Here is a 24,199-nt window from a genome sequence, read left to right as displayed (position 1 = left end):
CTTGCTCCTCTGTGGTGGGAATTTGGGTCACAATGAGCATGAGTTATGCACCAGGGATCCAGAATAATTTTCTAAACTTCTAGTTTCAAGTAAGTACGTTTTATAATAAAAACGCGCAGATGGATTTAAGAGCAAGAGGAGCCTGGAGTTTGCTGTGAGACTGTGTCTCTTAGGGTTGTCAGAAACTACACCATAAGGTCTAACCAGCACGGCTGCCTGAAAGTGAACTGAGCAAGGGCAGCAACAATAGGCATCCTAACAGGGACGCTAGGGAGGAGTTGGGGGGACAAGCTTTGGAGGGCTCAACTCTAACAAAGAATTATAGGCAACCAAGGAATGCTGAGAGCTGAAAAATAGTCTTCCCCAGGGAAGATCACAGCAATTACTTATCCAATATCGATGGCCAGCTCTGAAAACATATACATATAGGTACCATTATACAGACTGAGCAGGTTTTATTCATATATGTGTGTGTGTGTGTGTGTAAACATATATGATCTATATATATACATACATATAGAGACACATTATATACTTAATATACTATATATATCATAAAATTATATTATATGTAATATATACATAATATATATATTTAATTTTAAAAGAGGCAGTGAATTTGAAAGAGAGCAAGGAGGGATATATGGGAAGGTTTGGAGGGAGGAAAGGGAAGGGGGAAATGATATATTTATGTTTATAATCTCAAAAATAAAAGAAACAATTTTGAAAATGTATTCATAAAAGAAGTAAATAAAAGGAGTCCTAACCACCTTTAGGATAGCTAAGTGTTCAGATTCTGCTTGTTAAAGGGTTTTTTTTTCCCCTAAAGCTGAAGTCAGATATTCGTGGGACATGGCATTCTGGCTCCTTCAGGTGGCTGTTATAGTACATTAACACTGTGAACCAAAAGCTCACACGAGCTGATGTTCCTAAAAGCACCAGGGTGTGGGCAGCCTGGCTGCCTAAGATGGACTCTAGCAGGAAGACACTTGGCCTCACGCTTTTCTCGGGTCGCAGTCTGGCTCCAACCTTGAGCACACGCTGTCTGCATCTTGGTTCCTGTCTTCTAAAGGGACTTAGTGAAAAATGGCTACGTGGTACATGCATATTCGTCTTGCTTCTAAACAAGAGAGTGCTGCTTCTGCCCCACATCAGCATCCCCCCTTATTAGTAAATCCAGAGAGCACTTGACATTGAAACTTTCATTGTGAGCTGAGCGTGGCCTCTGTTTATTTAAGCCTGGCTCCATCTAAGTGTAAAACACACTGGTGGAGCCCTTTTAATTTTTCTGTTAGATTTTTAATTCAACTATAAAGACAATTCAAGTGAGAAACTTCAGCTCGCTGATTTTGTTCTTTGAGTCATTGCACTGTAATTAGCTGAGCTGGGTTTTAAATGCAGCAAAGAGAACATCGTTCCTGTCTGTTTATGTCAGAGAAAAATGGCTAATGAGCACTTATCAAAAAGATGAACATTTTTTTCATTAGATTAAGTAACATCAAAACAGATTTATAATGTACTATTATGTTTCAGCTTGGAAGAAATTGGGTAAAAGAGCTAATATCTTCACAGCTGCCCAAGAATGTCTCTGCAAGACAGGATCCGCCTCCCTTCTTCCTCCCCCCATCACACACCTAGATTTCAGCAAAGTGCCCATCAGAGGGTGACAACTTTCTGTATGGCTAAGTGGCTTAAAGGTACATTCTCAAAGAGTTTGGAATGGCCTTAAAGTCATCAGTAGCTGTATATTTTCCGTGAAGCAGGAGTCATCGCTGCTTGTCACTGCATTATGTCCCCGCCCCTTGTGACTTGAGTACACAGTTCTATCTGATTGCTCTTTAAGACTGACTCCTCTCCATTTTCCCCAACGGCTGTCAGTCAGAATTCCACCCAGAACACTGTATCTGCCTTCTCTCCTGTGGAGATTTTCGAGTGTTTATGTGGGTAGCATTATGTTTTAACAAAAGATACAATGATCAAGTCTGATTTCTTAGGAAAATTCATTTTTAAAACATGTAGACTTTAAAGAACCTTCTCAGCGGGATATGATGGCACACACCTTTAATCCTGGCACTCAGGAAGCAGAGGCAGGCGGGTCTCTGTGAATTGGAGGCCAGCCTGGTCTACAAAGCGTGTTCAGGACAGCCAAGACTACATAGAGAAGCCCTGTCTTGAAAAACAAAACAACAAGAACCTTCTCACTTAAAAATTCATTTTATTTTTATTCGGATGTACGTGAGTGCTCACACGTGTACTCGAGGTCAGAGTAGTTGTTGGATCGTGTGGAACTGGAGTTGCAGGATGTTGTAAACCTGGCAGTGTGGGTGCTGAGAACAAAATCTACTCCTCTGCAGGAGCAACAGGTGCTCTTAACCACCGAGCCATCTCTGCTGCCCCAGAACATTCTCGCTTTAAGTGTGCCTTGGATGACAGGCTATTTTTCCTAATTCCACACCACAAGTTTGAGGTAGCTTGTGATAGCCTGTGAGCATGTTTCTGGAGAATTGTCTTCACTGATGATTGATGTGGGGGAGGCCAGCCCACCATGAGTGACACCATCCTTGCGCAGATGGCCTCGGATGAAGTCAGAGGAACGAGCCAGTAAACAGCATTCCTCTGTAGTTTATGCTTTCGGTCCTTGCATGGTCCTTGAGAGAAACTTGAGCCCCTGGGCCCCTTTACCCTACTCAATAGTGGAGTGTGATCTGGAAATATAAGCTAATTTTTTTTTGTCAGCGTTTCATCAATCCAACTGAGCACATTAGGACACACATGGATCCTTAAATTTATTCCCATGTGTCTGAGGAATTTGGTTGTAGACATTCTTAGGCAGGTTTTAATATACTAATGAAGGTGATAATTTTTTTAATTAATTAATTTACTTTACATCCCTATCAAAGCTTTCCCTCTTCCCTCCCCTCCCCTCCCCCGCCCATCCTCCTCAACTTCCCTTTCTCCTCAGAAAAGGAGAGGCCTCCTTGTGGCTATCAACCCATCTTGGCATGTCAAGTTACAGTAAGACTAGGTACATCTTTTCCTATTATGACTAGGCAAGACATCCCCTGCTCCTGCTGTTAGGAGTCCTGAAGACCAAGCCACATACTGTTACATATGTGTAGAGCACCTAGGTCCATCCCATGAATGCTCTGTTTGGTGGTTTGGCCTCTGTGGGTCCCTATTGGTCCAGGTTAGTTGATTCTGTAGCTTTTCTCTTGTGATGTCCCTGTCCTCTCTGGCTCCTTCAGTTCTTCCTCCCCCTCTTCCACAAGATTCCCCAAGCTCCATGTTTGACTGTGGGTCTCTGCATCTGTTTCTATCAGCTGCTGGATGAAGCCTCTCAGAAGAGAGTTATGCTAGGCTCCTGTTTGCAAGCATAGCAGAGTATCAGTAATAGTGTCAGGGGAGGTCTCTGTCTCTCTGTCTCTCTGTCTCTCTGTCTCTCTCTCTCTCTCTCTTCCTCCCTCCCTCCCTCCCCATCCCTCCCTCCCCCCCTCATGGCATGTGTCTCAAGCTGGGCTAGTCATTGGTTGGCCATTCTCTCAATTTCTGCTTTACCCCTGCACATCTTGTAGGCAGGACAAATTGCAGGTTGAAGAGCTTTTGGCTGGGTTGGTGTCCCAGTCCCATTTGAAATCTTTTCTGGTTACAGGAGATAGCCATTTTAGTGTTGATATTGTTTTTAAGTAACTACATTGGGAGGGGGGAGTGTGTTCCATGTGTGTAGAATTCTAATTTTCAACCATTTACTTGCAAGATGCTGTTCTTTTGTCTTGTCTTCTGTTCTCATTGGGTAAGTCTTTCTGTTATTGCTCTGAAGGTCTTTTTACATAGTACTTGATGCTTATGTGGTCCAGATTTGAGCCATTAGGAACTCCACAGAGCTCCTGTGAGCGTAGGTGATGTCCCAGTGTTCTTGGAGCATTTCTGACTGCTTTGGTTCAACAGTGTTTCATGATCATCTCTAACTTTCTCTGCTCTAACACTAGAATCAGTCATTTCTTTAAATCTTCTGGTTCTTATGGGAGATAATGGTACTTATAAATTAAAATGTGGATACTAGGTGCTGCTGGTCAGCTTCTGTGTCTATACTTAGTACATCTAGGGTTGATGAGACTGTCTCTAAGATCTCTCTCTCTCTCTCTCTCTCTCTCTCTCTCTCTCTCTCTCTCTCTCTCTCTCTCTCTCTAATACTCACAAATTTAATCTAGTGCTTGAAAGTTTATTTCAGTCTTTATATTTTATGCCCAGTATTTTTCTGTCTTCAGTTTTAAAAAATTTATTTTTTATTCATGTGCATGTGTGTGGGTTTCTGTGAAAATGTGCCACATGGTATATACAGGTGTCTGGAGGCCAAAAGAGAGTGTCAGAGAGATCCCATGGAGCTGGAGTTACAGATAGTCATGAATACCCCAGTGTAGGTGCTGGGAACTGAACTTGAGTCCTCTGAACGAATAATGAATGTTCTTATTTATTTATTTATTTATTTATTTATTTATTTATTTATCTATCTATTTATTATATTCATCTTATATCCTGGATTGTTATCCCTCTTGTTTGCATCATCCCTGTTCCCACTCTGCCTCCTTCTTCCACCCTATTCACCTCCCCTAGACCTTTAACAGGGGGCCCTCCTCCCCCACCATCTGACCACAGCCTATCAGGTCTCATCAAGATAGTCTATATCCCTTCCTCTGTATGCCCACAGGGCCTCCCTGCCAAGGGGAAGTGATCAACTCATAGGCACCAGAGTTCACGTCAGAGGCAGTCCCGTTCTCCCCCACAACCTTGAAGAATGAGCTGTCCATTGGATAGATCTGAATAGGGGGTCTAGATTTACTGCATGCATTGTCCTTGGTTGGTGCATCAGTTTGTGCAGGCCCCCCTGGGTCCAGTTCCACCAGCCTTGATGGTCTTTTTTGGGGGCTCCTGAACCCTCTGGGTCCTTCCATCCCCCTCACTCCTCCATACCACTGAGCCGTTTCCCAGCCTCGCTGTACAGTATTTTTAAGTCCTTTCTCCAGGTGAGGGATCTGGTTCACACTCTTCTCATTGTTTCTACACATTTGTATAAGTTTACATTCACAAGAAACTGTTCAGAATTAACCCTATCTCTATTTAAAAAAAAACCCTACCCAGATCTAGCCAATGGACAGGATATTCTCTACAGTTGAGTGGAAAGTGGGGACTGGGTTTCACATGAACTCTGGTGCCCCATATTTGACCATGTCCCCTGGAGGGGGAGACCTGGTGGCACTCAGAGGAAGGATAGCAGGCTACCAAGAAGAGACTTGATGCCCTATGAGCATATACAGGGGGAGGAGGTCCCCCTCAGTCACAGTCATAGGGGAAGAGAGTAAGGGAAAAATGGGAGGGAGGAAGGAATGGGAGGATACAAGGGATGGGATAACAATTGAGATGTAATATGAATAAATTAACAAAATGTATTTTTAAAAACCCAACAACTAATTACTGCACTGTTCAATATTTGTTAGCTAGACTGAGAATGTGTAGTCAAAAATGTCTTCTTATGTGATATTTTTATGTGAAAAAAATCACTGAATTGATTTGTTTCTGTCTTTATTTCATTTTGGGTTTATATTCTTCTCATTAATAATATCATCATTCCCAAACCAAAATGACCCCCAAATACCAGCAGACATGTGTGTCACCTCCCTTCCCTCTGCCTTCACTGTGTTAATGTGCCTTCCAGAGTTTATGTTTATATGTATAAGTAAATAAATACATGTGCACCGTTTTGCCCTGTAGTTTCTTTTAAACAGAAAGGGATCATTTTATAGACGCTCTTTCACACTTCCATTTTGGAACTTGGGAGTAAATAGGTCCTAGAAATCAACACCATGCCTTTTTCACATTCTTTGAATACGCTGATGGGTTTCATAGGGACATTTTCATACATGAATATCATATAGTTTGACATTCCCTTTGTCCCTCTCATTATTACCTTTCATTTCCTTGGTGTCACTTTGATTTTCATGAACTATATGCATATTTTATATCTATGTAAAAATCTATGATTCCAAGAGGAGACATGTAATATTTGTCTTTCTGAATCTAGCTTATTTCTCTTAGCTTCTTAATCTCCAGCTGCATTCATTTTCCTGCAACAGATGTGATTTCATTCATCTTTATGGTTGAACATAACACATTTCTTTATCCATTCATCTTTTGACAGACACCTGAACATTGAACATTGATGTGAAGTATCTCTGGGGCCTGCTGATCAGAATTTCTTTGGGCCTATTATCAAGAGTGGTATAACTGTTTTTATTTTTATTTTTCCCTTTCTATCTTTTGCTCCATACTGATTTCCACAATGTATTGACTAACTACTAATTCATATTACTCCAGGTTGTATAAGGATCCTCTCTATGCATATTCCCCAACATCTGTTGTTATTTTATTAATGGTAGACATTCTGGCTGGGGAGGGAGAGAATCTGGGCGTGCTTTTAATTTGCATTTTCCTAATGGCTAGGGATGCTTAACACTTTTTATGTGTTTATTGGCCATTTGTATTCTATCTTTCCAGAACTATCTCTTCATCTCATTACCCTGCTTATTAACCGGACTATTTGGTTTCTTAGTTAGTCTTGTTAAGTTTTTATATTCCATATATCTTTGAGTCAGCTTATAGGTGTGTACTGTCCACTGTGTGAATGTTCCATAGCTTATTCAACTCAATATGTAGCCAAGGATGACCTTGAACTTCAGATCCTCCCGAGTCCACCTCTTAGGACTAGGATGCCTGTTGTGCCTGGTTTATGTCATCCTGGCCATGGGACCCAGGGCTTTGTATATGCTAGGCAGTCACTCTTCCAACCGAGCTACATTCTGGCCCTAGTGGGCTTTTCAATTGGGTTTAAAAAAATCTTTTTATTGTGGAAGTTGTAAAGTTCTTCATGCTTTTTGGAGACCCTGTCTTTCCACCCACTAGCTTTTATCGTACTCCTCAGAAGCCCTGAAAGCTGATTTTTGTATCATTAGCACCATAAGACTCCTATTTTCTTCTTAAACCTTCAGCCTCAATGACCATTGTGCTTCCTGCTGGGTCTTTCTCTGTCTCACTCAATGAGCTTATGCCTCATTGACTGCCTTAATAGGAACGGTGTTATCAGTCTCTCTCTGAAGCTTGCCCTCCTTCTGAATGTTGCTGGCTTTTCCACATTTGTTTCTTCTAAGTGTAGTAAGAACATCACAAATTTGGGCTGAGGAATCAGTGGTAGAACATTTTCAGAGTACGTTTAAGGTTCAGGCTTCTATTCCTTGGACAGCAAGGAATGAGCACACACACACACACACACACACACACACACACACACACACACACACACACACACATTTCTAGCTTGCTAATATGTCCTCAGCTATTGTTAGAACCTGACAGAACAATCAGTGCTAATGAGTGCCTTACTTGGGTGTGTCACCCTGTCCCTAGGCTGTGGTCTGTAAAGCCCACCTTGATCATTTCTTAATAGCTTCCAGCAGCTCTTCTGTGGCATCTTCTCACATACACCGAAGGTTATTCTGATCCGAGTTACTCCATCATTGCTAGTAGTAGCAGTCATCTTTCCACTTAGCACATTTCATTAAATTTATATGGAAATGAGAGAACACAGCCAAATTGACAAAGCATTTTACAATTGACAGGGAAATTGGCTTGCTCATGCATTGCTAGGGAGGGGACAAATTGGTACCGTCTTTCCAGAGGGTATTAATTTATATCAAAATCCTTAACAATTCATTTGTCCTTTGGCCCAGCAATTTTGCTTCTAGGAATTTAGCCTAAGGAAATAATGGTGAATACGTATATAAAGATTTATTTGGAAAGATTTTCATCTCATGACCCAAACTGGAATCAAAACACTAAATATGCATCAGTGTGGGATGTGATAAATTCTGGTGCATCAATGCCATGAGATATAATGGAATTTAATGCTGCCACAGAGGCAGATGAATATGTAAACACATTAGGTCTATTGTTCAGTAAAGAGCTCAAAACAACACATACAGTAGAATACCACTTTAAAATGTACACCCAGATCTACGAGACTGCAATAGCATACATGGAAATGTTTGTTAATGATGGGTAGTGTTGCATTTTCCTTTTGTAAAAGTGTATTGAATTTTTTCTGTAAGATATAACTTGTTTAAAAATGTATTGTGCTTAAAAAATCTTACAGTCGTCAGACCCTCTTTATAATATTTTTTTGATGAACATTTCAGTTTATATTGATGACCTGAGCTGTGTTTTTATACTCTTGAGTACTTCACAGATTTCATTAGATTAGAAAATACTTTGTAGAAAAAAAGAATCTATACAAACACCCTTAAAATCTCTTTGTTTAAAACTCAGAAAAACCCATTGTCTGTTTCTGTATGACATGAAAAAAAGAAGAGTTCTTTCTTCAAAATAATTGTGTGTGTGTGTGTGTGTGTGTGTGTGTGCGTGCGTGTGTGCGCATGCGTGCTACACTGCATGTCTGGATGTCAGAGGACAACTTTGAGGGAATCCGTTTTTATGCTCTTCTTCTACCATGTGGGTCCAGGGGAACAAACTCAGCTTGCCAGCCTGGGCATCAAGCACATCTACCTACTGAGCCATCTCACTATCACTAAGGGTCCTTTAAGAAAGTACCTAGAGTTTATGATGAAGACTAGCTTATCTTGGAAGCCTCATTTCCTGGGAAAGAAATCTACTGTCTTTTTTGAAACCAGTGGTCGAATTGTATGCAATGTTGTTTTTAAAACTAAGATGAGATGTCTCACGGACATTCATATCCATGGTTGCTTTTCCCTAGAAGGAATTCAGAAGCAGCAAGCGCTATGATTCCTTGGGCATGGAGGCTACTTCCTAGAAACACCACCCGTTCCTTATCTACGTCATCAGCCAACCAAAGAGCCGAGGATCACCATCGGCAACTGGAGGCCTATGGATACTTCTTGCCCATCCAGACCAGGTGGCAGGACAATGACCAGTACGGCCACGTGAACAATACTGTGTACTACAGCTACTTCGACACAATTATCAACCACTACCTGATCAGGTAGGCACGAGTCTCACTTTGACCTTGCTGTACACCCTAGCTTAAGACATGGAGTAGAGTTTTTTTTCTGCTACACACCTCTTTTGTGGAGCTGCCTGGATACTGGGCTCTTCAAAGGAGAACAGAAGGTTAGACATGTGGGTGAGTAATATGTCTCTCCCAGGGCCTCAGGTGTTCACATATCTTGGTCTTTTGCACTAACTTGTCAGTAAATGTGTTTATTTGAAGCTCAAATAAACACCTACATAACAAACCACATGATGTTCGGATGCTGGGCAACTTGAGCAGACATTAACATCCACCCTCAAGGCCTTTTTTGTGAGAAAAGCTGCTGCCTTCCCCACAGAGGATGCGTGGTAGGGGGGAGGAGAGATGTAAAGTTGTTTATTATATCCTCTGGATGCCTTGATGACTTGATTGCCATCTGATCAGCATGCTTGCAAGAGTGGTTAGTAGATTTTGGGTTAATTTAATTGTCTATTGGAGAGACTGCGTCCTACAGAGAGAGCTGCATGAAGTCTATCTTCGTCTTGCAGTGAGGTATACAGTTTTGATAAAATTGTTAAACCTTATTGAGTCTTCTACACAAATAACTCACATTTATTGAGAGCTTTCTCTATGCCTGGCACCATGATGTATCTTACTCCATTTCTCATTTACTCTCGCTGTGACAGAGTAGCAAAAAACATTAGTGGATAGCCTGAGCCTCTTGGCTTGAGTCCTTGGGAGGCACACGTGAACGCAGAACCAGCATTTCTTTGCCTCATAGAACTGCTTCTATAGGCAGACAGGTTCTCATGAACTGACCCTTTCTAAAATCAGCCTTTGTGGGACTGAGGTAACTTTGAGATGCACAGGACTTTGAGACTCCCAGGATTTCTGGTGTGACTGAACTCCAGTCACAAATGTTGGCAGCCTTAAAAAAGAAGTAGGTAAAATTTACATGACAATGAAAGCCTTTCAACCATTTAAAGATCTGTATCTTTTATTTAATGTATATGTATGTGTGGGGGTATGTGCATGTGAGTGCAGGGCCAGTGGAGGCCAGTGGAGGGCATCAGATCCCCTGGAGCTGGATTTACAGGCTGTTGTGAGGGTTGGGAATCCAACTCAGGTCTTCTGCAAGAGCAGTGTGTTTTCCTAACTTCCATGCTGTCTCTCCAGGCCTCCATTTTAATCATTTCAAAATATGAACAGTCCAGTGAGTTTTAGTATATTTACAATGTGTAACTAGAATGATTATCAAATTCTGGAATATTCCCATCACTCCCCTGAATAAGCCCTATATGCCTGTTAGCAGTTTTACTTCTGGCAGCGTTAATCTGCTTGCCATCTTTCCGAATCAGCCTCTCTTGGACCTTGCATGTGAGCGGCATTGCATGTGTGTTTTTGACATGATGTTTGCCAGGTTCATGTTTACAGCCTCTCCCAGTACTTCATTCCTGAATACTATGATGTATGGTGTGCCACATTATTTATTTGGTGACAGATATTTAGAGTTGTCCACACTTGGGGGCTGTAATGAACAATATTGCTATGAACATTTTGTGTGAGTCTTTTGTGTGCACGCATTTCTCAGTTTTTTGGGGGTACATGCTTAAAGTGGAATTTCTAGGTGGTATGGCATCTCTGTGTAATGATTTTAGGAGCTTCAACTGTGTGTCCCATAGTATATGTATTTGCTTTCCTATGAGCAGGGCATGGAGGTTCCAGTTTCTCTACCTCATCACCAACAATTGTTATTGCAAGTTTTTAAAGCTGCAGTCATTTTATTGTATGTGAATTGGTGTCACGTTTCCATTCAGATCCTGTTTTCCTGGTGACTAATGGTACCAAGAAACTTCCTGTCTGGCTTTGGCAGACCTTTCTTGGGAAAATGTCTGCTTAAATCTTTTGCTTCCTTTAGTTCGGTTTTTATTGTTGTTATTGTTGAGTTGTAACAATTATTTATGTATTCTGGAATCGTTGTTATTGTTGAGTTATAACAATTATTTATGTATTCTGGATATGTCTGTGTCTATGTATGTGTGTGTGTGTGTATGTGTGTGTCTGTGTGTGTGTAATTTGTAATCTTTCTTCCAACTTGCGTTTTCTTTTTACTTTTTCTCTTTTGACTACAGAAGTTTTTAACTGAATGACCTGGTGAGAAATTTTAGACCTGCAAGCGCTGAGCTGCTACTTTCCATCCTGCCTCCTTCCTCCTTTGCAGAGGAGCTCCATCTGTCTACCTGCTGTAGGGCTCCTACTCAGATTGCAGATTTCCATGTTCGGAGACTCACATTTCTTCTCTCTGTAAGAGGGAACACAGAACAACTTTCATTTATCGTGTTAGGCATCTTCCTCAGTCTCTCCCCACCTTGCTCTTTGAAATAGGGTCTCCCAGTGAACCTAGAGCTCATCAGTCTCTTTGGGCAATTTGACCAGCTAGTCCCAGGTGCCCTGAGCCTGCTTTCCCCGTTCTGGGATTGCAGGTGTGGGCCACCATGCCGTGCTTTTTTACATGGGTGCTGGGGACCTGAACTTGCGTCCTTGGGCTTGCTTGGCATGTACTTAACTGAGCCACTGTCCCACCCCTCACAAACTTGCTTTCCTGGTATAAATTGTATGTGCCACACTATGTGTGTGTATGTGTGTGCGTGTGTGTGTGTGTGTGTGCGCGCGTGTGTGTATGTGTGTACATTACATGTGTATGCCTGTGCACATGTCTGGAGGCCAGAGGTCAACCTCATGTGTCTTCCCCATCACTCTCCATCTTATCTTTCCAGACAAGGTCTCTCGATGAACCTGGCGTTCACAGACAGTTGGATTGTCTGGTCGGGAAGCCCCCAGGGATCCGTCTGTCTCTGCCATGCAGCCTTAAGGTTACCAATGCTAACAGCCTTGCTGGGCTTTTTAGGAACTGAGCTCCTTCTGCTCATACTTGCACTTTATCTGCTGAGATATCTCCCCAGCCAAGACTGACAAGTGGCTAATTTTTAGGGTGAGCAGTTGACATTTACCAAGTACATGCCTATTGTCAAATGCCACATTGCAGGCGGCTTCCCATGCTTACTCTGTACAATCCTCGGGACAGTAAGGCCACTGCCAACAAGGTACTGAGTCTCTAATGACTGAGATCCCTGTCCCCTGGGCATTGCTAGGGGGAGGAAGGTGTCACCTCACAGTTCATACACAGGATTGTACACTTAACCGACACACCACCTGCCTCCCCTCGCCGGCCAGTCCTCTGTTCTCGCCTGGCATGCCTTCCTCCACAGTTTGGCCCAGAATACACTTCAGGATAAGTTCCTCCACTGTGATAAGCAAAGCCAGATCTCTGACAGCTGTTCCCCGCTCTTCATCATCATCCGAAACAATCAGGAAGCATTAGAGAGTACTTTTCCCTTTACAAAGGTGATAATTAGATAACAAGCTGAGATTAAAGTAATTACAGTCAGACAGCTGGCGAGGCAGTACAGTCATGTTGAAATATTGTTGGTACTTCAGCATCTGGTTCTAATAACGGCATAGGCTAAAGGATTTTACATTAATTACAAAACATAATTTAATATAAACATATTTAATTACAATTGATGAGCGATAAACTGTTCGAGGGTGACTTAACCCTTTCCATGTGTCACAGCCATGGGAACTTGGGGGAAACTATGGCCTGTGCCGCCATCTTTCTTCCTCTTCCAGACATATCCTCCAGAACTGCCTGAACCCCTTCTCTTGGAATAAGGAGTGAAGGAATGTTTCAGGCAAGGATATTGTTGATAAGCCCACGAGTGTGCATAGCCCCATGCATGCATAGTGCTCACCATCTTTAGAATGCATAGCACTCACCATCTTCAGAATGCATAGTGCTCACCATCTGCAGAATGCATAGTGCTCACCATCTTCAGAATGCACAGTGCTCATCATCTTCAGAATGCATAGTGCTCACCATCTGCAGAATGCATAGTGCTCACCATCTGCAGAATGCATAGTGCTCACCATCTGCAGAATGCATAGCGCTCACCGTCTGCAGAATGCATAGTGTTCACCATCTGCAGAATGCATAGCGCTCACCATCTGCAGAATGCATAGTGTTCACCATCTGCAGAATGCATAGTGTTCACCATCTGCAGAATGCATAGCGCTCACCATCTGCAGAATGCATAGCGCTCACCGTCTGCAGAATGCATAGCGCTCACCGTCTGCAGAATGCATAGTGTTCACCATCTGCAGAATGCATAGCGCTCACCATCTGCAGAATGCATAGTGCTCACCATCTTCAGAATGCATAGCACTCACCATCTGCAGAATACTAGAAGAGAAGGCAAGCTGCTGTCAGGCTTGGTGCCTTGCCTGTTAGCACACTCTTTCCTCTCATTGGCTGTCTTGCCCTGAAAAATAAGGGTGTGTCACCTTCTACTCTTAGTTCCCCCTTCATATGCTATCCATGTTGCACCTGACAGTCCGCTGCACCCTGAGAAAGTCCTGAGATGCCTTATAAAATGATGCGTGTGCTGGCGCATGCATGAGTGCAGGTTTTTACACGGATGCTGGGGGTGGGGATGTGAACTCGGGTCCTCAAGCTTTTTCATCAGGTACTTTACTGACTGAAGCATCTCCTGGATCCCACTCTTACAACATATTTAAGGTAAATCCATCGTCTTTAGCAAAGCAGGGATAGACTCTCATTGCTGAGATGAGGCTCGACCACTAGCCAGGTGAGAGATCTTATAAAAGCTTAGTCCTTGAAGGTCAAGAATAGGATCCCTTTTTAAAAAGTGGGCAGACATCTTGTCTTATGAGGGAGAGAGGGGAAACTGGGGAAGAGGAAGGAAAAAAATGGAGAATAGGGGGCAAGAAAAAACAGTGAAAGAGCCCAGAACAGGCCTCTGCATGGAGAGGAGTGCAGGAGAGGAGTATGGGGAAGTGCTGGCCACTATAGAGGTGCCTCACCTTCAGTCCAGACACACCTTTGTCAATAGCTGGGTGGCCTCAGCCTCAGGATTTTCAGCTCAGCTTAAAATTTTTTGTATAGTTCCCTATGGATGTCCACAAAGTGCAGAGATGATCGGGGCGGATGCTAGGGAAGTGTGCCCGAAGTTAGACAACATGGATGGTTGAGAGAAGTCGGGAAATCCTGAAGCATCTTTTCTAACAGCTGTGGATAGGACATATGAAATGTGTCGATTAAGGCCCAGGCAGGAAAACAACGCAATCCTCTTAACATGTCGCTCTGGTGACACAGGTGTTGGAATAAATTTAAAAACTAAAAGGGAGATGGCAGTGTTGTGCAGTCTAAATACATGGGACTGCCTCCCATGAAACCAAGCCAGATGCCGAGGCTCTGGGGCTCCCAGAGTAAATGCAGAGTGTGGAGAAATGGGTCTGAGGCTGGGACTAGGCAGGGTGATGACAGGCCAGTGACACAGGGGGCCTTGCCTCCTGTGGCTTCCTTTGCACACTACCCAGTAGTGGAGAGTGTTCTTTAGTCACCAGAAGGGTCACGTGTCTCTCTTCCTTGGCTGTGCTTCTGCATCAGCTCCATTGTCTAAGCCACAGCCTCATCCCACTGTATTGCTTTACTTTAGGCCTCTCCTTACTTTCTCCAATCTGGCTTCTTGGAAGGAGAGTAAATAGGTAATCTGTTGTCCATCTAATGCGGATCTATTTGCTTTGTATTTTTCCTAGCGAGGTGCATGGATAATTATGTCTACATTTTATTTTACTGTGTGGCAGAATGTAAACAAAGGAAGGAAAATCTGTTTTATTTTGCCCACAGGGAGAAGCACTGCTTAACATCTAGAGAGCACGGCTGGTATCAGATGGGCCATCTGCTCCCTGTTCTTTTGTTAGTTTTGTGGCTCAGGGTAGGTGTTCTTTCTCTGCCTCAGTTTCCTTGTTTGATTAAAAGAGCCAATAAGAGTGAGACCTTCATTGGTGATCATCAGTGTTTGTGGTGATGAACCAGAGTCTGAGATTACATCCTAACATGCCCAAGGGAATTAAGTGGCTTACCGTCCTGTGACAACACGACAGATGTGTGTGGAAGGCTAGGGATGCTCAGGTGAGCAGATTGTCTGAGCCTTTCACCGGGGAGATGAGTGGATAGACATGACGCCTAACTGGAACACTGTGTGCAGGTCCCTCTGCTGCCGCTGCAGATGCAGTGAGCAATCGGAGTGGAGACTATTAAGTAATTGCCATCATCTAGACTGTGATTTGTCCCCCAAAGGTTCATCTGTTTGATCTTAAAGGGACATTTAAAAGGATGGGCCTGACATATTCTTCTATTTCCTGTCTTGGCATGCGACTTCTGCATATGACTCAGTTTATCATGGTACAACACATCATGATGTCATCACCAGAGCTGATGATGTCATAATGCCATGACCTTGACTCCCCAGAACTGTGAGCTGAATGAAACTATTTTCCTTATAATGTTACCCGGGCTTGACTATTTCATTATAGTGATGAAAAATGGGTTAGTTATTATATTCTCACTGGATTATATTCCCTAACTTTTGGAGTAGTCTTTAGAGAGCACCAGGAGGGAGCAGTTCCCTGAGACAGAATCTGCAGCTTTGGTATTATGTTCAAAAGCCATTCACATGGCATCCTATGCAGAAAACAAGAAAGCCACCCTGGAGAAACCAACATGCTCAGTGGTGGGTGCCAGAGTGCTGTCCTCGGTGTGAATGCATGCAAGGGGCTCTTGCTGGCCTGGGCAATCCTGAGGTTAGCCTGACTATTCTCCCAGGTGACTAGATTGTCATACCAGGGAACCAGGAAGCAGGCTTTGGGGGGAAATCAGGGTCCTACCAGTGACAACTCAGCTGGGAATGAGTAAATTTGAGAGCAGGAGAAGGCAAGGACAACTGAAGAAGACAGAGGGATGGCATGGGCTTGGGGTCCGTCACTGAATGCCCATCAGTGAAGCAGATGGCTTTGGCAGCAGGCATTTCCATGGTTCCTGAGAAGAAAAAGAGCACGGTGAACCCAGTCCCTTTGCTGGAAGATAGGCGGCTTGCTCTACTGAGTCTCTTTGTTATACCATCCTTTGGTTCTTAGACAGGAGCAAAAGCACACAGCTGTGTGGTGATTAATTTTTAATCGCCAACTTGGCACAACCTAGAATTGCTTGGGAAAAGAACTGTCTAGATCGGACTGGATGTGGGCATTGGCTTGCGTGTCAACGGATGTGAGAAAGTCCAGCCCACGATGGGTAGCACCATTCCCTAGGCCTTGAACAGTATGAGGAAGGAGAAAGCAAGTGAGCACACATGGATTCACTGCTCTCTGCTCTGGCCGACTGGTTGCTTCAAGTTACTTCCTGTGGCTCCTCTCTTGCAGTGATGGGCCACCACCTGGAACTGGGAGCGGAAATAAACCCTTTCTCCTCCATGTTGCTTTTTGTCAGGGATGTTTCACTACAGCAACAAAAATGAAACTAGGGAAAACACAGACCCAACAGGAATGCCTTCTGCCACCTCATGTTTTTACCTCTTCCTTCATTTTCCCTTTCTTGCCTGCAATAGGAAGTGATGCACAGTCCCATGAGAGCCACAGCCTTCCTTAAATTATTCCTACTACTGGACTTTGCACAGGACCCTAGATTTTCTATATCAGGGATCTACACACTACTTTTATCTTTCAAACAGAAACTAAGTATCTCAGAACCCATTTCAACAGGCAAGTTTGAGCATGTCCAACCAGCTTTCTCTTGTCACTCCCCACCTCTATTTTATCTGTGCACTTACATTTCTTCTCTAGTTTAAGTCCATGCTTCAGCTAATTCAGCATGAATTTTTAAGTGGAATTCTTATGCGCCTTGGCCATTATTCCTGCAGTGGTGTGGCATCTCATCCTAAATCTGAGCCTCTCTGGCTTGGAATCACAGTGTCTTAGCCCTGATGTCGGCCTCTACCCCCAGCAGAGATGAGGCTAGATCCTCCTTGTAGGTGGTTTGTTATGGATCAATTGTGAGGACCTCTGAGAGGCAGGGCACAGGTATGAAAGTCAACCTGACATGAGTGATCTGATCCAGAGTACAAGCAAGAAATGGGGTGTCCCCTGGGGGGGTCCCTAAATAGCCTGTAGATGGCCTCCCTGGCCAAGAACGCCTCCTGAAACATTCTTTTCTTTTCTCCTCTGATTTTTTGAGCCACTATCTGTCAAAGAGGATTTGTGCCTCAAGAGTGTGAGGGTGTGAGAATCTCCAAGCAATCTGTTAAGCCCCTCCCATCAGGCTGGGAGAGAGATGCCAAGGGCTGGGGGCAAAGAATTGTCTCTGCCTCTAAGGCAATGTGCTGATGACAGTCAGGCCAAGCAGAGTGGGCTGGATGTCACTCAGTGGTGGGATAACAGGCGAGGTGGACCACAGGCACATACCTATTCTTCCAGTGTTGCTGAGGTGGAGCCATGAGGATTGCTAGGGATTGAACCAAGGAGCTCCGGGTTCAGTGAGGGGCTGTGCCTACAGTGGAGAGAGGTGGAGAAAGATGCTCACTATCGACCTCTGATCTTCACACATAGGTACACTCACATACAGACGCGCATACACTTTAACATACACATACATGAACACACACACACACATTATAAAATGATGCTGCTAATATAACTTCTCTTGATCTGCTTAGAAAAGGGTCAATGTGTCATGCTTAAATGTCAGTTAATGATATGTACTGAGTAACCCATCCCCACTGAAGGGTTTGCCAAAGGGGCTTCTATAGTTCATGCTTGTACTTAAAAAAAAAAAGATATACTTGTTCTAATTTAAACTTAGAATTGCTTACCAAATATAACACATTTAAACACATTTTTATTAGAACCAGGAAACCAAGAAAGTAGAAAATAAGGGACGTATCAGAAGACACTCACTCAATGCTGTTTTTGTAATGGAGTATGGGATTGATCTCTGGGCCTTCAAACAACGAAGAATCCAAGGGAAACCAGAGGAGCCTCAGGAGTCTCATCTCATGAAAGAAAACATTTTAGTTCTTTCAATGAAATAGATGTTTCCCCCTTTTACTTTAGATTCTAGTAGAAACATAAAGGAAATGCATGGTGGAGTTATGAATAATATAACCAGAAGAATGTAAGGAGCCTGGAAGCCAACTTTGGTGCCTGACCACTACCTGCTGCCTGTGCACACCTGATGGATGCATGGTGGGACGTGTTTTCATCTGCAAGTTCCCATAGAGCCAGGGCCCTATCTCAGGTGACTGGCCTAAAAGTCTGGCTGGGGACAGACATGAATCAAGTCATCCACTGGGGACCTTTTGAAGACTAGGAAGCAGGCACAGGACTTATTTTCCCCACGCTTGGTGAGCAAATTCTTTAAGTGATCCCCACCCATCGTGGGAGTAAGTGAGAGCCAGGCTATTTTCCTGTGGCCCTCAGCCAAGATAAGGTGTCTTTGGGATCTTGCAGACAGGATGGCATGTCACAAGGCACCATCTTTATGTCTCCTGCTAAGCAGTGTCTCCAACACCCCCCTACAGAAAAAACACTTCCTCATCAGTGCATTTGTGTCTCAGGGACTGAGTTAGCATATAGGTACCAGCTGGTGTGACGGTCTCAGTTAAAATATTATGATCTGCCTCCCCGAGCCCAGGGAAATCTCATTATATATAAAGTAATCCAATTGGCGGGTGTGTTCTAACCCACAGACTGTGGAATCTACAGATAGAGTATGCCTGGGAAGTCGGGCTGTCAGATTAATACATTGTGCGAAAATTGGGGCCGGAGGTCACCAGACTCCTGATACACAAATCTCCCTCTGAGAATCTCATTTCAGTCAGACTATCAGTTAGATTAGAGAGACTCTAATTATCCCACTGAAATTAAATTACTTTATGTTAGGGCGATATAATGAACAGCCATAAAAGGGATATACACAACCAATCATCTTATTATTCACAGCAAGACCAGAGCACACATGAAAAGGACCTTGCTGATTATTGCCAGCTAGTCCCTGTCACACACAGAAAAGGGCAAGCGCGCCTTGGGATGCTGCTCCTGGGTCTTTCCCCATCCTAACGGGACAGGTGTGAGACCCCAGTTGTGCTCTTGAACTGACCTGCTAAGATGTTTTTCCCAAAGGCACCCATGTGAGTTGCTAAGAGGGCACAGGGGCCCTCACACTACCTAGTGCTTTCTGGACTTTTAAAAACCATCTCCCCCAGGACCTCATGGCATACAGCAGGAGCATCCATTGCCCTAAATGTCTTCAAATCAAGAATTTTCACAGTGCACATCAAATGAAATGGCTGTGTGGCTAGGGTATTTGCCCACCGCACAAATGCTGACCTTTATTAGTTTGCCCTTGTTGAAGTGAACAGCGTGGGGTGCTGTAGTTAATTATCCTCAGAGCTCAGTGACTTAACACAATGGAAGTTTATTTCTTGTTTAAATCCTGGGCTGTCCCAGGTCAATGCTTTAAATCCATGAGGTCTTCTTCATTCATTAGGGAAATAGGAGAGACTTCAAGGAGGACCTGACAGAGAAACGATACCCACTTTCCTAGCTACCCTCCGCTGGGCAGAACTCGCAAGGCCTCCTCTAAGTGAAAAGATATCTGGGGAATTGTGTCCCCAAAGGGAAAGGGAAAGTGAATCTGTGTGCTGATCAGGTAGCGCAAGCTCACACAAGGACAAGCTAGGTCGCACAGGAACCCTAGATCTGACTCTTCCCTTTACCTGATATGACTTTGCACTGCTGGCTGCTACCTTGCATGAGCACCTGGCCCTAGCTTTTTATTTTACCATGTTCCTTCACCCTTGCATCAAAGGCACAGATGTGCTGCCTTCAGTTTGGTCAAAGTCTTGACATGCAGCTGAAGAACCGTAATCCATGGGGCTGGAGAGATGGCAATGGTTAAGATCGCATGCTGCTCTTGCAGAAGAACCAAGCTCACTTCGCAGCAGCCACGTTGGGAAGCTGACAACTGCCTGTAGCTCCAGCTCCAGGGGAATCTGACACTCTCTTCTAGCATCCACTGGTGCCCACATTCATATGCACACACCACACACAGATGCACAAACATACACATACTTTAAAAGATAAAAGTAACTATATATATACAGTCCATGCTGATGTGGTCCAAGGATATTGGTGGATTCATATGCAGCTCTTCCAGGAGTGTAATTAAGGATGTGTTGCATGTTTAAAGTTGTGGTCAAAGTAGGAGGTAGGCTTGTGAAGGCCTCTGGCCTGTTGGTTGGGAAGCAAGGGGGAGAGGCTCTGGAAGGCTATACCTGAGCAGCGTAGAGTGGTTGGCATAGAGAAAACATTGGTAACAGTTTAAAAATTTGCATTACATTCTTGGGACAATATAGACTGATGAACAAATGTCAAATAATTTAACAAAATGAACACAATGGTTTTTTTAAGTGACTAAATTGCCACAAAATGTGAGACCATTTCCTAGGCTGCCCTCATCCTCAATACGTAGTCACTGATGTCCATAGTGACTTGATATTAAATCATGTGATTTTTAAAGCCCATACTTAAACATCTATCATAGGCAGAAGTTATGTAGGGAGAAGAAGTCAGGTGTGTGCTGACAACCCCACGACTGGAACTGGTACCTTAACTCAATATTGTTAGTGCTGTGGTTTGAGTTGCTGGGCTGTTTGCCAGAGGGTCATAGGGCGTATTCCTCTGGGGACGTCACTGTTTAAAGTTTGAACGGTTACTGTGCAATAGTGTAGGAAGGAAAGCTTTAGGGGAAGAGACTGGTTACCTGAATGTCTGATGTGATCACAATTCTGGGCTGTGGGACAGGCACTGTTCTCAACACTTTGCTTGCTTTAAAAAAGAAAGAAAGAAAGAAAGAAAGAAAGAAAGAAAGAAAAGGTGTTTGGCAAACAGCTCCAACATGGCCTCCATTATGCATCTGGAGGGCTGTTGTTCAATCACCCCCTCCCCACCACACGTTTTCATGACGTAATTTATGTATAAGCACTTAATTCCTTTGCTCCCCCTATGAAGCTTTGCAAGGAGTGGCTCGTTTCATGTCTCCTGGATTATGAATCTTCCTTTCTCTGGGCCTTGTTCATGATCTCTCTACACCATACACCCTGGTCCTGCAGGATTTTGTCCATGCTGTGCCCTCTGTTTCCAGCGTGTTGCTTCCTGTGTCCTGCATCTCTCAAGATGTCTTCCACATGTACCAACCATATCTAATTCCTTTCTGTGTGTCCTGAGGCCTCATGAATGAGTGAAAGGCAGACTTTATTTTCAAATTCCTTGTGTTAGCTAAATTCATATGTCAGGTTCCGTGATTTGACTATAAGCAAACTCTGAGCATGACCAGTAGCCACACGTGTTGTGTAGTGCCTGGCTCATAGTAGGTGCTGATATGTTGTTTCTGGCAACCATGAATGAGTTTTTGTCATCTAGAAAAATGGTAGTCAATCAGGCTCTCCACTGATTTATCCCAGATCTGCCAACTATTGGAAATGTGGTTCCCACTGTGTTGGAAAGAGGCCTGAGAACTCTAGGGCACTCAGTGAAAACGATGTGGCACGCAGCACAGCTCTATCACTTGGCTCTTGTCATTTCTACTGGAAATCTTGCTCGGGTCTGGAACCCTAGAGTTTTTAATAAAAATCTGGGTACTTGCGTGTTGTAGAACATCCTGGGCAGACATAAAGAAATATCAGTTTCAACACACACACACACAGCGCCAACTACTGGCCAAAGAAATGAATGCATCCAACTCTAACTTCACAAACCAATGAGGTCAATGCTGTAACTCACAGGAGCATGGGTGACCAACCCAAAGACAACTGCATCACTGAAAAGCCCATCTGGGTGGTGACTCTCAAAAGCTGCATCCCTGGAACTCCCAGCACAACTTCAGGTTGTGCCCCTGGGAAGCATCTCTGCCCTGGCAATTGCAACCTCTTGTACAACCTATTGGAGATTTTCAAGTTCTAAGCTTCCTGAGCCTTGTGAGCTAGTTCAGTGGCCTCCTAAGTATTGAGAGTTGATTTCCTCTTTCCACCAGCGAGTGTCCCCCTTCTTGGAGGACATCAGTTTGCAGCTGGTAACCCCAGGGAGTAGCTGCAGGACAGAGCAGATTGCAGGTAAATATCCCAGGTTGGAGGAAGATAAGACACTGTTCACGGGGCAGTGACTATGGTGTCTCTGTGTTGAGATGTGTAAATCAGGTGGCTGAGCCTGAGGAATACTTAGCCTCTTAGGATTCATGGCGTGTGCTGCTTTCCAGCTCTCACCAGAGTGAGGTATGAAGTCATTTCCCAAGCAGCGTCTATGAAATTCCATTACACGGGGCTTTTCAATTTGAGGGGAAAGACCTTTGCTGAAACTAATTTGCAGCTGCTTTAATCATGGAGCTCAGCCAGCGGCAGCGGGCTGTCCTTGTTGCAGTGGCTGAAAAGGTCCACACTGGTCTGGCAGACTGGTTCCCTCCCTCCCTTCACCCCTGGCTTCCTTCGGTACTTCTTGGGCATCCCCTAAATTTTGCAACTTCTTTTTTTTTTTTTAAAGATGAAAAGTAATTATTTTCATTCCTCCTAGTGAATGCAATGTTTTTGCACTCAGGAACCCTTTGAAGATGCTGCTATAAGTCAAAGTAAATAGGGTGCATCCCTGGAGAAGATTATCCTGGGGGTATCTCTGCCAGCCTCTCCCGCCTCAAGGATTCTCCTGGGTTCTTTTGTGCCCGTTACCCACTGATACCCCTGGGTTTTTTTCTGGACCCAAAGAAGGGCAGCTAGGAATCACAGAAAGTAAGGACTACTTAGTTGGAAATCAAGGAAGTAAGTTTAATCTTACTTATCCTATTTTCTAAATTTAGTCCCATGACAATTTTAAAGAATTATCATGTGTGTGTGTGTGTGTGTGTGTGTGTGTGTGTGTGTGTGTGTGTGTACAGCCTGTGTTTCTCCACGGTTCTGCTTCAGCCCTCCTTAACTTCCTGCCATGGCTCCCTTCCACTTTGGACTGTAAGCTGTAGGATGAAATAAACCCGTTCCTCCCCACATTGTTTCTGGTCATGGGATTTCTCACAGCAATAGAAAGTAAACTAGGACATACCTTCAACCTCAGCACCCAGGAGGCAGAGACAAGAGAACGCCAGACTGGCTAGTTAGTCTGGCCAAAACAGTGAGCTTCGGGTTCTATAAAAAGCCTCTGTGTCAAAAAATAAGGTGGAGAGTTATAGAAAATACCCAAAACCAACGCGCGCGTGGAGAGTTATAGAAAATACCCAAAACCAACCCAAAACCAACGCGCGCGCGCGCGCGCGCGCACACACACACACACACACACACACACACACGCATGCACATGCACATGCACATTCAATTTTTAACTTGTCCACAGGCCAATCTGATGGAGGTAATTTTTTGAAGTTCCCTCTTTCCAGATGAGATGACTCTGGTTTGTGTCAGTTTGACAAAAAATGAACCACCGCAAAGTGCATGGCTCCATGCCCATCTTGTACATGGGCGTTTAGGATCTTAATTTAGGTACGCATATGTGTAACAAGCACTCTACCTACTGAGCCATCTCTGTAACCCTGACAACTTCATGACGCTTAGATGAGAGGAAGGTGGATAACACCTACACTGAAGATCACGTGGTACACTGAAGATCACGTGATACTGTGGATGCTCGTTTTTTAAACTCTATTTTATTTGGAAGTATTGACGCCTCTGCTTCCCTTTCACCAACCCCTTAGCCCTGGGTATGAGAAAGAATGTGAGAGGGGAAAAAGGGACGCAGATCCCTTTATTTCTCCTGGCTGTTTAGGGTCAGTTGGGTTCTTTTGGGGCAATACCAATCTCTATCAACAGCAAATGCGGCAGGCAGTCTCCTCTGAGCCGCTGCATTCGCCACACTGGTCTCTGGTCTCTCCAAACTGCTACACGCCATACACCACCACTTCATATCACACTTTCTCTCTCCAGGTCTATTTATCTTCCTCAGAGTCCTAGACCACGCCCCCTCTGTGCCACGTGAGGCAGGCTGTTAACAGCTGGCAAAGCCCAGGCCCCGCAGGAGACAGTTATCAGCTGTGGACAAACTAAAATCCCACATGGGATTAAAACAAAAGCATATTACCTAACATAACTGAGTTTACAAAGAAAGCAAAACTTCCATTACACAGTACAGTGGTGATCACGT

General features: G+C 44.0%; 1 protein-coding gene across 7 annotated transcripts in view; it reads left to right on the top strand.

Annotated features, from left to right (window-relative positions):
* LOC311593196 (uncharacterized protein) overlaps positions 1–24,199 on the top strand; it is a 178,886-nt gene that overhangs the window by 83,099 nt on the left and 71,588 nt on the right. For 4 of the 7 annotated variants that reach the window (XM_084774354.1, XM_084774348.1, XM_084774353.1 and 1 more), the window contains exon 2: positions 8,819–9,064. In XM_084774354.1, the coding sequence (XP_084630480.1) occupies positions 8,844–9,064 (221 nt within the window). In that variant the 5' untranslated portion in view covers positions 8,819–8,843. Of the gene's footprint in view, positions 1–6,193; positions 6,274–8,818; positions 9,065–24,199 lie in introns of all 7 variants that reach the window. The other 3 variants (XM_084774350.1, XM_084774349.1, XM_084774351.1) reach the window with 3 other exon arrangements.

The sequence above is a fragment of the Acomys minous genome, assembly GCF_964271855.1.
Source record: "Acomys minous genome assembly, chromosome: 3".
In the NCBI taxonomy this organism is placed as follows: Eukaryota; Metazoa; Chordata; class Mammalia; order Rodentia; family Muridae; genus Acomys; species Acomys minous.
This window is presented reverse-complemented; position numbering and strand designations above follow the sequence as displayed.